At 54.1% G+C, this 12,279-nt stretch overlaps 1 protein-coding gene across 2 annotated transcripts in view; it reads right to left on the bottom strand.

Moving 5' to 3' along the window:
• Window positions 1-128: 128 nt before the first annotated feature.
• bcl9l (bcl9 like) overlaps window positions 129-12,279 on the bottom strand; it is a 29,552-nt gene continuing 17,401 nt past the window's right edge. For both annotated transcript variants that reach the window (XM_079732081.1, XM_079732082.1), the window contains exons 2-9: window positions 11,201-11,274; window positions 10,364-10,749; window positions 7,962-8,090; window positions 6,674-6,857; window positions 5,834-5,918; window positions 2,937-5,514; window positions 2,301-2,564; window positions 129-2,091 (exon numbers count right to left, since the gene is read on the bottom strand). In XM_079732081.1, coding sequence (XP_079588207.1) covers window positions 800-2,091; window positions 2,301-2,564; window positions 2,937-5,514; window positions 5,834-5,918; window positions 6,674-6,857; window positions 7,962-8,090; window positions 10,364-10,691 — 4,860 coding nt within the window. In that variant the 5' untranslated portion in view covers window positions 10,692-10,749; window positions 11,201-11,274 and the 3' untranslated portion in view covers window positions 129-799. The remainder of the gene's footprint in view (window positions 2,092-2,300; window positions 2,565-2,936; window positions 5,515-5,833; window positions 5,919-6,673; window positions 6,858-7,961; window positions 8,091-10,363; window positions 10,750-11,200; window positions 11,275-12,279) is intronic.

Genomic DNA, 12,279 nt, shown 5'->3' with positions numbered 1-12,279 from the left:
CACACAATGTCGCCGACATAATCAGGCCCGTCGTTTGGACCTTGTAGTAAAGTAGATGTTGAAAGAAAGAAAGAAAAAGTCTCCAAGATGTACTGAGAATCCGCACAGCTTTTGTAATTGCACTTAGATGTCGTTTAATAATGTACAACGTTTTACCAGAATGTCCTCTTACAGATACCTTCAAGTTAACAAATAAAGTTTAATTGTATATTTCAACCACGTCTCCTCATTGGTTTTATCAATGCAACACACATCAGACAATAAACGGAGACTAACGCGATGGGATCAACTGAACAGTATTATTCTTTTGTAGACTTCTATTAAAACAGTTATACACAACGATGGCAAACAATCACAAATTGCATTTTTATGTACAGCAACTATATATTATATTATTTTTTTTCCTTTGCACAACAGTTTATAGTTGAAGAAAAGAATCAATAGGAAAACAAATAGAAATGTGAGGCACTACTCCCCTCAACCGCAATGCTTCCCCACAACAAATACACACATTAGTGCAATATACACATGTTACAGTATTTTAGAAAACAGGTTCATATGTCTTAACCATGTGACGGTGCTTTTCATTATTCCTTTTTTTTTTTATCAGCTGGAACTCCAAAAGTCGAAGGTTATCAGTGATCCATTTTTTTTTTACAATTCTTTTTTTTAAATAATTGCAGAAATAACATGAATGAAAACATTCTTGATGTAACGCAGGAACAACATGATGGAAATAAGCTTTTTTGTTTCTTTTGTTTTCTTTCTTTTTTTTGTTGTCGATTATCAGCGAGCTGGACTAGAATGGCATGTTGGGTATCCCTCCAGGCCCCAGGGGGCCGTCAAGAGACATGCCCCGGTGCGGAGGGCCCATCATGGGGCCCTGGGGGGACATGAGAGGCCCCTGGGAGCCCCTGGCCTGCATCATCATGAGGTTCTGCTGAGCCATGAGATTGTGCGGGTGTTGCTGGGGTGACATCATGCCTGGGTGGGGCTGGGAGGCCTGGTGTAGGCTGGCCATCATGGCCTGCTGCTGCTGCTGCTGGTGGTGGTGGTGGTGGTGATGGTGCTGCTGTTGTTGTTGTTGTTGTTGTTGTTGTTGTTGTTGTTGTTGTTGTTGTTGTTGGAGATGTTGCTGGGGCATCATACCTGTCCTCCCCATCATGTGTCCTGGAGGGCACATGGGGCCCATGGAGCCCATAGGTCCCATCACTCCCCCGGGGCCCATGCCTCCACCGCCGGGCCCCAGGCCCCTGGAAGCACCTGGAGGCATGCCCATGCCCTGGCGCATGCCTCCCTGTGCGGTGTGAGCGGGCAGCTGGTGCTCGGCCATCATGTTCTGCAGGTGGGCCAGGTGGGGGTTGGAGGACATGGGGCCGCCCTGCTGGGGGCCCCCGGAGGACAGCTGCTTGAGGAGCTGGGGCGGGGGTCCCGGGTGCTGGCCAGGGCCCTGGCCCTGGTGGGGGTTCTGCGGGGGTCTCTTTGCGGGGAAGTACTGCAGGGTGCTGCTGGGCTTGTCGGACGGAATGATGCGCGACAGGTCGAACTCGGGGATCCCCGTGTGCGAAGTGCGCATGACCTCGCTCAGGTCCGGGCCGTCTCCCATGGAGGAGAAGTCTGGGTGGGAGGGGTGCGGGTGGCGGTGGTGCGGGTGGGCCTTGCTCAACAGCATCTGCTCCCGCAGCATCTGCTGCTGCTGCTGCGAGGGCATGACGTCGTCCCCGGGCTGGGGGTAGTGGTGCGACAGTCCCCCGAGGGGAGAGTGCATGGGTCCGTGGGACTGCTGCTGCTGTTGCTGCTGCTGCTGCTGCAGCTGCTGCTGCATTCGGGGGAAGCCGCCCATCTGGCTCTGAGGGATGGGGGACATGTTGCAGTGTCCCATGCCGTCGCCCTGGCCGGGGCCCATCATGCCGGGGTTCATCCCGGCCATGGCCATGGGATTGGGGGAGGACAACATGGAGCGGGGCCCGTCGTGGGCCATCTGTGGCTGGCCGTGGAGCATCACGCCCATGGGACTCTGGGGCTCCCCGTTGGGTCCCATGGCGCCCTGGGACACCAGCATCTGGTTCCCCTGTGGGTTCCCCATGTTCCCTGGTGGGAGGTTATACATTTTAAGATCGTCATCCATGAGGTAACACCGTTGAGATTGTGCCGTTTCGACAATTTATTTACTACAGCTTGTCAGCAATGGCTGCAAACAGCAAAGACGCTTTAATAAATAACCAATTTTTTCGACAGATCTCCACAATATAATGAGGTCATCTTGGCTGAATGTAAAACCAGTTGCGTAACGTTCCTACCCCCCATGCTGACGCCGGCCAGAGCAGGGTGCTCTGGCATCATCTCGTCGTCGGACGTGGCGATGGTCTTGATGGCGTCGTGGTAGAGCGGCGTGGTGCTGGGCATGGCGTACTTGGACATCTGATTCATGATGAGGGACAGGGGATTCTGGGTAGGAGGGGGGGCGTCGGGGGAGGAGGAGGAGTTGAACGGCATGCTGGGATTCAGCGAGCCTGGCTGGCTGCCCGGCGTGGAGTTGGAGCTCCTGGGAGGGAGGGACGGGCCTGGGGAAACAGATGAATACATTACTACGTTTAAGGTTGCATATTTATTTTATATACATATTTCACACACACACACACACACACACACACACACACACACACACACACACGAATATCATCATCATCTTCATCATCATATATAACACTGTCCACTATTTTATCAAAGTTTTTTCATCTTGAGCAGAGCAATTGTCAAGGCTCTGCTCAAAAAAAAAATTGACAATTTCTCTCGGGATGAATAAATAAAGTTAATTAATAAAGTTAAGTTAAGTACGCGCAGCAGGGCAAGTATGTGGAATGGTTCACCAATGAATACCAAACTACTTCAAAAGTACAAAGGCACTGTGTAAGTGGGGTGAGCTCTGACCGTACCCGTCTCAGTGGAGCTGCCCCCTCCGTTGCCCAGGCCCTTGCCACTGGCCGGTCTGCCCGGGCTTGGAAGAGCTGTTTTGGGGGAGGCCCACCCTGGGGAGCCCCCGTGCAGGGCCGGGGACTTCAGGTGTCCAGGGGAGGCGGACGGCGATCGCATATTCAGGGAGGAAGAGCCCATCAGCTGGGGGGACTTCATGGAAGCAGAGGAGGGCGTTCCGGCCCCCGAGGCCGGTGGAAGAGGGGGGTTAGGCCCCGCCGAGGACATCTGAGAGGGGGATTTGAGCCCAGGTGCCGAGGGGGAAGGCAGGAGTGGGGAGGGCTCCTGGCTGAGGGACGGGGACTTGAGCTGATGTGGAGGAGGCATGGAGGGGGACCCCATCGGGTTCACGTTGATCGACAGGTCGGATGGGCGGCGAGAACCCGGCCCGGGGCCTCGGATGCCTCCAGCCATGGTCATGTGACTGAGCCGGGGCGTGCCTCCCATCTGGGAGGGTCCCTGCTGCTCCGGCCCAAACATCTCTGGACCGGGCTGTTGGAGGTACGGCCCTTCCATCTGCCCGCCAGAAAAGGGCCCTTGGTTGGGGAAATGGAGCCCGCCATCGGGCCCGGGCCCCATTCCTCTCTTCACTGGCCGTCCGTTCTGCGCTGCCCATATTCTGGAGATGGCTTCCGGGCTCAGCATCTCCCCTAAAGGCCCCGCGCCTCCAGGACGGCCACACAGCTTCTGGGCCAGCATCATCTGCTGCTGCTGCTGCTGCTGCTGCTCCTGCTGAGCGCTCATCTGGGCGTTCATGCTCAGGTTCAGGTTGCTCCCCATCGGGGAATCCACCAAGTCTCTCATCTGGGGCGGCCCCCCTCCTCCTCCGGGGGAGCCCAGCATCTCCCGGGAGCCGGGGAAGTCCATGGGGTCCCCGCGGGACGGCGCACAGCGACCCATCCCCATGCTGGGGAAGCCGGCCGGTCCCCCGGGGTGGTCCACCATCCTCTGGCCCAGGCCGCCCTGCTGCATCTGCTGCTGCTGCTGCTGCTGCTGCTGCTGCTGCTGCTGCTGCTGCTTGGCCAGGCGCTCCATCTCCAGCCGGTGGAGCCCCTGCAGCTGCCGCTTCTCCATGATGCGGAACATCTCCTCGCGGGTCAGGAGGCGCTCGGGGTCGCCCTGGAGGTGCTGAGGCGGTCCGCCGGGATAGCAGCCCCCTTGGAAAGGCGGCCCGCCACCGCCGCCGCCGCCGCCGCCGCCGCCGCCGCCGCCCATGTTGTTGGGCATGTCGTCGAGCCACACCACCCCAGCGCGGGGAGGTCTCTGAGGCCCCATGGCCTCCATCGGTAGACCCGACCCGGGGCTACCGGGGAACCCGCCCCCTCCCCCGCTGCCGTGCGGGAGCCCCCCCCTCTGCATCTGCCCCAGGAACCGGGGCCCGCGGGGGTCGTCAGGGTGCATTTCCATCAGGCGCCCGTTCCCTCCCATCGGCCCGCCCATCATGCCGCCCGGGCCCCAGGGCTGGTCGTCGGGCTTGCTGTGGTAGGGAGGCGGGGGCCCCCTCATCACCACGGGGCCGCCGTGCACGCCCACGTGCTCCGACATCATCCGGAAGTGCTGCGCGTGCGGGTGCGGCGGCTGCATCTCCTGCTGCCGGCGCTTCTCCTGGTAGTACTCCTCCTGGAGCTTCCTCCAGGCCATCTGCTCCGGGGTCAGGCCGTCGGGCCCCATCATGGAGCCCATGTCCAGGCCCGGGGAGAACAGGTGGTGGTGGGGGTGGTGGGGGTGGTGGGGATGCTGGGGCATGCTGTGGTGCTGGGCGTCCACGGGGGGCCCCTCCATGCCGGGGCCGCCCAGGGACTGGGTCTGGGAGATGATGGACTGCAGCGGCTCCTCGTACTTCTTCGGCCCCCCCATGGGAGCCGCGGGGGCGTTGTTCCCGCCGTTCCCGCCGCTGTTCGTACCGTTGTCCCCGTCCTCCGCCGCGCCGCCGTCGGGGAGGTTGTTGTTGTTGTTGTTGTTGCTGGAGGGGCTGCTGTTGTTATTGTTGTTCGGATTGCCGTTGGGGCCGCCTGGGTTCGGGGGGCCTCCGGGGGCCCCGGTACGCAGCAGGAGCCGCTCTATGTCTCGGAGCGTCTGGAGGGAGCGCTCCCGGTGCTCCCGCTGCTCCTTGGAGAGGCCGTCCACGCCGCCCGCCCCTTCCAGCCCCCCCGGGTCCACCTGGAGGTGGGCCGCCACGGCCGACGGGCTGTCTGATGGAGAGACCCCCGCGTTGGGGTGAGCCATCCCTCCAGGACCCTCCCCGGCGCCGGGCCCCAGAGCCGGGCCGGCGGGGGTGGCGCCGCCGCCGCCTCCTCCCTGGGCCTTGAGGCTGGCGAGGCGGAGGTTATTGCAGGGCCCGGGGCCGCCCGTCCTGCTGTGAGGAGATTCATTGTCAGAATGTCCCGCCGACGACGGCCCTCCCGCAGCTAGGGGGCCCCCGACCCCTCCGGCCGAGCCAGAGCTGGGGGTCCCGCCCTGGGGTTTCGGCGTTCCTGTTGGCGGGGAGCCACTGGAACTCATCTTCTCCGGGAGGCTGGGGATCTTCCCCGCATTGAGGCCCTGAAGGAGTAGAGAAGTAAACACAGTTACATATTTAACCCAGGATCTCACACCACCCTAATTGTATGCTTTATAGACACATCTAAAACCACCGCCAAGTAAGTAGTCTATCAGCATCAGGCTTTGGTGCCTTTATAGACCGGACAGTGAAGAGTGACAGGAAAGTGGGTTGAGGAAGAGAGGGAATGAACTGTAGCATCGGCCCACCGGTGGGAATCGAGCCTGGGTTGCTACAACACGTACCGCCTACATGGTTGGGGCACGCGTGGTTTGAGCCACTTGAGTGGAGTACTTTCATCCTCCTCCTATGTCTACTGACCTGTTCAAGCTTGCTGCGTGGAACTTGTTGCTGGTGAAACTGAAGGATGGATCCAGAGTGTCCGTTCAGTACTGCTTCGGCAGCACTATAAATACACACACACACACAAAAAAGCACACAAACATGAATATTGCATACTTAAACGGTTATATTACCAGCCCTAACTAAATAGGAACAAAGCACAAAGTAATTTAGAGGAGCCTGGGCCAAGATGGAGACCCAGCTGCAGTCCATAAACATTGCATTAGATTGTTTATTGGGATATAAATATGTGATGAAGACTTTATTATAAAAAAAGTCAAAGCAGAACAATGGATTTACTACATATCACACTCAAATCATGTGCTCATCATTTAGCGTTATGATACACACATTTCAAAAGATACACCAAAATCCCATCAACGGCAAAAAAACATAGTCTGTCAGCCACCTCAAAGAAAATCCAAAATAGAAATGAATTTGCACAATGAATTTGGTAACGTCAAAAGATATAGAGAACAGGTTTCTGTGAGGATATTATTCTTCAAGCAGCCTCCGTCTTTGATGAAAAAAAGTCTCCATGGGGCATTTTCAATGGTTTTGAGTGACATCCCCACATACGATGTCCACAAACTAAGTGTATTTAACCGGAATTAGCAGACTGCATTTTCCAGAGAATTTCCCGTTTGATGACTTTAAGATATTTTATTCACACTTTGTCAGACCCGAACAGGATCAGTTTCTACAGCAAAAAGGATTTGGCGGTTAACTCCCCTTTAAGATACGTTAATGTATATGTGGCATTAAGTGTCAGTACGCAGGCTCCGGTAATAGTTGGCAACAGTACATGAGGCGCTTTACCTGTTGGCCAGGTTGGTCGTGAAGACGTACACAACCTGCTGGGAGGAAGGCAGGGAAGGCTCTGTTTTAGGCCCAGTGGCCCCTCCACGCCGGAGCGCCGGCCCCCCGGGGTCTGACCCCGAGCCCCCAGAGGGACGCCCAACGAGGCCCTGGAGAGATCCGGGACCAGGACCCCCTCGATCCCCTGAGAGAGAGAGACAGAGACAGAGAGAGCGGATACAAAGAGTCAGTGGGAGAGAGACAGAGGGAGAGAAACAGAGGGAACAGAGAGGGAGGGAGACGGAGGCAGAGAGTGAGGGAGACAGAGGGAGAGAAACAGACAGGGAGGAAGACAGAGGGAGAGAAACAGAGAGGGAGGAAGACAGAGAGGTTGAAATTGAGAGGGGCCGAGACAGATAGATAGACAGAGGGAAAGAAAAAGACAGAAAGCAAGAGTGTGTTTGGATATTTAAATTGACTACATTTATTGTAGAATGAACATAGGGGGAAAAAAGTTGCTGATGAACTGAAATCTAGCGAAGTTGCGAAAGATCATTATAATATAATATATATAAAGATGTCTGGAACTCAGACATAATTCTTCAGGTTAGCCGTCTGACCACTAGGTGGAGCCAAACACCACAAAATAGAGGCTTAGCTGGGGAGGGGGGAGAGTCACATGCTCTGTACTGATGTTTGTCAATGACACGAGGGGAAAAAAATAAAAACACGTAATGATAGCGATTTCTAGCCTAAACCGGTCCTCTCCATAGCAACAACACTGGAATGTAAAGCAAAGGATTCTGGGTGTGTTCTGGCGAAAACTGTTCAAACCCACAGGGAGGGGGAGGTCAAACGAGCATTTGTGTAACATGGACAGTGGGGGGGGCGTTCAGATAAGATATCGTCTTATTGTCTGATCTGTTCAGAAAATTGTCACAGGCGTCATTGTCATAACTGAGTCACAAGTGCCATAGTCGGACAGAAAATTTGACAATGAGGCCGACGCACAACACAAAGTGCACCCAGTACCATACACCACACAAAGTCCTTTAGAAAAGGGCAAAAATATCCCAGGCACAAATCCCTCTGCCTTCGCGGTACAGGACAAAAACAACAGCTGAAGACCACCTATTCCCTTCATCCATCCAACAGACGGGATAAAGGCCCCCCTTTCTTGCACCTTTTCCTGCTGTTGTGGTGGGGCCCTGCACTGCCGTGAGGCGGGGGCGAGGGTGGGGTTAGCTGGTGCTGTGGCGGTCGGACGGAGGTGGGGGGGGGGAGGGCATTGTGTTGGCGCTGTACTCACGGTGGGGGGGGGCGGCGGCGCGTGGCTTGTCCTCGTCCTCCTCGGTGTCGGGGCCGGAGCACCATTCATCCCCGCTGTACGGCTGTTTCCTCTCCAGCACGCAGCGCCGCTTGCTACGCATCACACCCTCTGCACAGGTGAAGGACGGCACACGCACGCACACACACACACACACACACACAGTGAGCTGACCAGTGGCTCAAATTATACAGTTAGATCAGAAATAAATGATAAACAAACATACAACAAGCTGCAGAATTCAACCAGAATGGAAAAATTATTCAGAATAGTTATATAAAAACTAAATCCATCCATCCAATCCTCTATCCTTTCATTTAAACGTATAGCAACTCAGAGCCTAACAAGTATTGACTGGTCTTGATTCTACCGACCAGTATCCCCAACACTTACCTGCGCAGACCTATATTAATTCAGTCATTCTGTCAACACTGATGTCTGGCAGCTCTCGGGGGGGTTAGGGGGGGGGTTGTGCTGGCAGAGGGAGACACTCAAGTCAGGAGAACAGAGAAATGTGCTGCTTGTGAAGGTCCGACATTAACGCAGCCGCTTTACTCAGTGTGGGGTCCAGCCTTTAGCAGAGCGCAGTGCGCTTCCGGATGGTATTTCGTAGTGACGACAGGCCGTCTCAAAGACCAGGGAGATATATAGCTGACCTTTAGCGGTGTGAAAACAGTAGTTTTCCCGCCGCTGAGACACTGAGCGAGACAGCTTTCTAGAGCTCTACTGGAGGGTGACCTCCTGTCACTCGTCTGTGAGACAGCCTTCCAGAACTCCACCAGGCGACCCAACTCCTGTGATTGGTCGGTGACACAGCCTTCTAGAACTCTACTGGAGGACGCCCTGCTGTGATTGGTCGGTGACACAGCCTTCTAGAACTCTACTGGAGGACGCCCTGCTGTGATTGGTCGGTGACACAGCCTTCTAGAACTCTACTGGAGAACGCCCTGCTGTGATTAGTCGGAGACACAGCCTTCTAGAACTCTACTGGAGGACGCCCTGCTGTGATTGGTCGGAGACACAGCATTCTAGAACTCTACTGGAGGGCGACCTGCCGTGATTGGTGGGTGACACAGCATTCTAGAACTTTACTGGAGGGCTACCCCCTGTGATTGGCTGGTCACAGGTGTGGCAGCGGCACACTTCAAACAGCACGCCCTGGTGCGGTGAATTTGAATGTGCTTTGTTTTCGTTTTAAGATCACAGGAGGAGAGAGACAGAGAGAGAGAGAGAAAATGGTGCCAGGGGAGGATCTACAAAAAGCTTTCATTCTCTTGTGTCAGAACCATACTTCTCCCCCACCCTGTATGTTAAGTAACTAGAGTGACTGTATGTTTATGGATGTGCACACGCGTGTATGCGTGTGAATGTGTGCACGCGTATCTGTGGGTGTGGGTGTGTATGTGCATGTGCTTGCGTACACACACACACACACACACACAGCAGGCTGAAGCAGGATGTTGCTTTATAAAAATCACATTACAGGGGTCTCCCGTGAGCGGGCTCTAGCAGAACACCCACTTCCGTACGAGAGGAGAATCAAAACAGATCTAATTCTAGTTTAAGGAGCTATCTCTCCACCGCTGCTTTTGACACTTTCTAAGTCTTTTATTTTAACGTTTTAAATGGAATAACACAGCCGCTGAATCATTTTGTGAAGAATCCTCAGCTGATCCAACCCTAACCCCATCTCCTGGTCTCACTGGGGATGAGGAAAACAACTTCACAGAAAACAACCCAAATCTACACAGCCTCTAAACCCCGAGCTCCTCAAATAACTCAGCATTTGTTAGGGAGTGGGGGGTATTTTGACAAATGTCACGCATGGTAAAAGATAAAAAAAAAAAAACACCAGCGTGCAACAGTGCTCAGAGTGCCGGAGGGGGAATCCAGAAGAGCGAGAGAAAGGTCAGGAGCACATACACTGGAGGTTCCTGGTGGAGGTGGTGAAAGCACCTACTGTGGCTTTTCTGCTCGAGATGGGGGCTGATAAGCAGCTGGAGGAAGTCACTCTCGCACAGAGGCGCACGTCACCACACAATCTTCTCACGGTCCGTCTGTCTGCCTGTGACTGTGTGTCGCTGTATCTGCGTCTTTCAGTGTGCCTCCGCGTTCATTATGCGCACGTCTGCATTTGTCTGTCCGCCTTTCTGTGTCCGTCTGTCTCTGTGTCTGCCGTCTATGTATGTCTGTCTGTCTGTGTCCATCTGTCTATGTATCCAACTGTTTCTATGCTTCTGTTTGTCTATCTATGCGTCCATCTGTGTGTCCATCTGTGTGTCTGTTTATTCTTCTGTCGATGCGTATGCCCATCTGTGACTGCCTGTCTGTGTGTTTGTCTGCCCGCCTGTGTGTCTGCCCGCCTGTGTGTCTGTCCGGCTCACCTGCTTTGGCCTCTGCCTCCAGAGCCGAGGCGAGGGCATCTCTGGGCTCCACAGAGTCGACGGAGACGCTCCTCTCCCGCTTCGATTTGGTTTTCAGCATGGCTCCCACGCCGCTCGCCGATTGGCTGGCGGCCTTCAGCCCAGGGTTCGCCGGAGCCATCTGATTGGTCTTGACTGCATGGCCCCCGACGCCAACCCCCTTTGGACTCTGACAGTGGGCCACAGCTCCCGCCTTCTGCTGACTCTGCTGATTTACATTGGCTAGTTGGGATCGGCTGTCACCGGTCACTTGCTTGCCATGATTGGCCAGTTTATTGTCCGGATGCATCTGATTGGCTGGTGGTTAAGCTGCGCCTGAGTGGCTCTGGACTCGCTTGCGAGCAACACTGAGAAGAAAAAAACAAGATAAAGATAAATTCAATCATTTGTTTATTCAATTTGTGTTATTTCCCAGAAAAATAAGGACTCCCGCTTTTACCCTTAAGATATTGAGCAGAGGCTTTCTTCCAATGTGAAAGAATAAATTAAAATACATGTCATTAAGGAGAAGGCAGGGGTTCGGGCATCCTGCTCAAGGCATGTACATGTAGACCACACACATTTGAGATCGGACCCAGTACCTTTCGGCTGGGAGTTAAATTCCCCAACTATCAGGACTGATCTGCCCCGGGATAGACTCAGTAAGTAATGATGTTCTTTCCTCCCAGATGGAAAATAAAATCAGTATTTGGGCAATTAGTATATCCAAAATATTACAGATAATGAGTCAAACTCGTGGCACAAGACTACAAAATAAAGTCTGGGCCTGGGTAAAAACCACAAGTCTGGCAACCTCACCTCATCTCCCCCAGAGGGTGAACTGAGAGCAGGACATGCTGGTCTACAGGGATCCTCATTGGCCACACGCTGACCTGGGGAACACAGCAACAACAACATCAACACAACAACACAACACAAGCACTGCCTTGACAACACTATCTTTGTGACCTGCGTGTGCGTGTCTGTGGAATAGGCTTTGAAGAGTCAAATCTTTAAGTTAAAAAAGAAATAGAAAGGGGGTTATGTCAGCGATTAGATGACCAATGAGGGTGTTGATAAGCAGCGGAACTGAGATCCGGCTATCCCTTTAAGAGCCTGGTCAAATAATCACTGAGTTAATGTTGTTACTGTCCCTTTCAGGGCCAGGCCACACACTGGTGTACTGATGTTACCGTCCCTTTAAGAGCCCAAACACTGGAACACTGCTGTGACCACCCCTTTAAGAGCCCAAACCCTGGATCACTGCTGTGACCTCCCCTTTAAGGAAAAGAGGGCAGACTGAGAAAGGTTTAGTGAGGGGGAGGGACTCTCCGCGCTGCGCAGGGTACCACCCCCTCCCCGACAGTTTGCAAACCGCAAAAACTCCACCACACATTCCTGTGTGTGAGTGTGAGACACACACACACACACACACACACACACAACTGTGTGTCTCAAACTCACACTACCTGCCCCTACTTTAGTAAAGTCCCTCACTCACTTTCCACACACACACACACACACACACACACACACACACACAGGAATCATTTCCTACACGTCACACAGATTCTAAGTTGAAACACATTTCCTCGGCTTTTCCCATTATTACAGCAGCGCACACCAGAATGTTTCGGAGCAGGCAACCCGATGCCTAACTCCTGCATTTCCCAAAATGTGCGGAGATTCTGTAGCACACAGATGCTTCGATGCTAAGCTACCATCGTGTCGGGCTGTCCATGGGACTGTGGAGCCACAACAGGCACCCCCCCCGGCCAAAGGACCCAGGGTTCAAGTCCAAAGCTGCTGGCCTGCGCTCGTCAAAACACCCACACCTGCCTGTGCCTGTGAACCCCAGACTTCTGGCGCTGAACTTTGACCTTTTCCACTGGGACAGT

Source organism: Pollachius pollachius, assembly GCF_949987615.1.
Source record: "Pollachius pollachius genome assembly, chromosome: 3".
Taxonomy (NCBI): Eukaryota; Metazoa; Chordata; class Actinopteri; order Gadiformes; family Gadidae; genus Pollachius; species Pollachius pollachius.
Note: the sequence above shows the minus strand (reverse complement) of the source record. Positions and strands in the feature narration are given on the sequence as shown.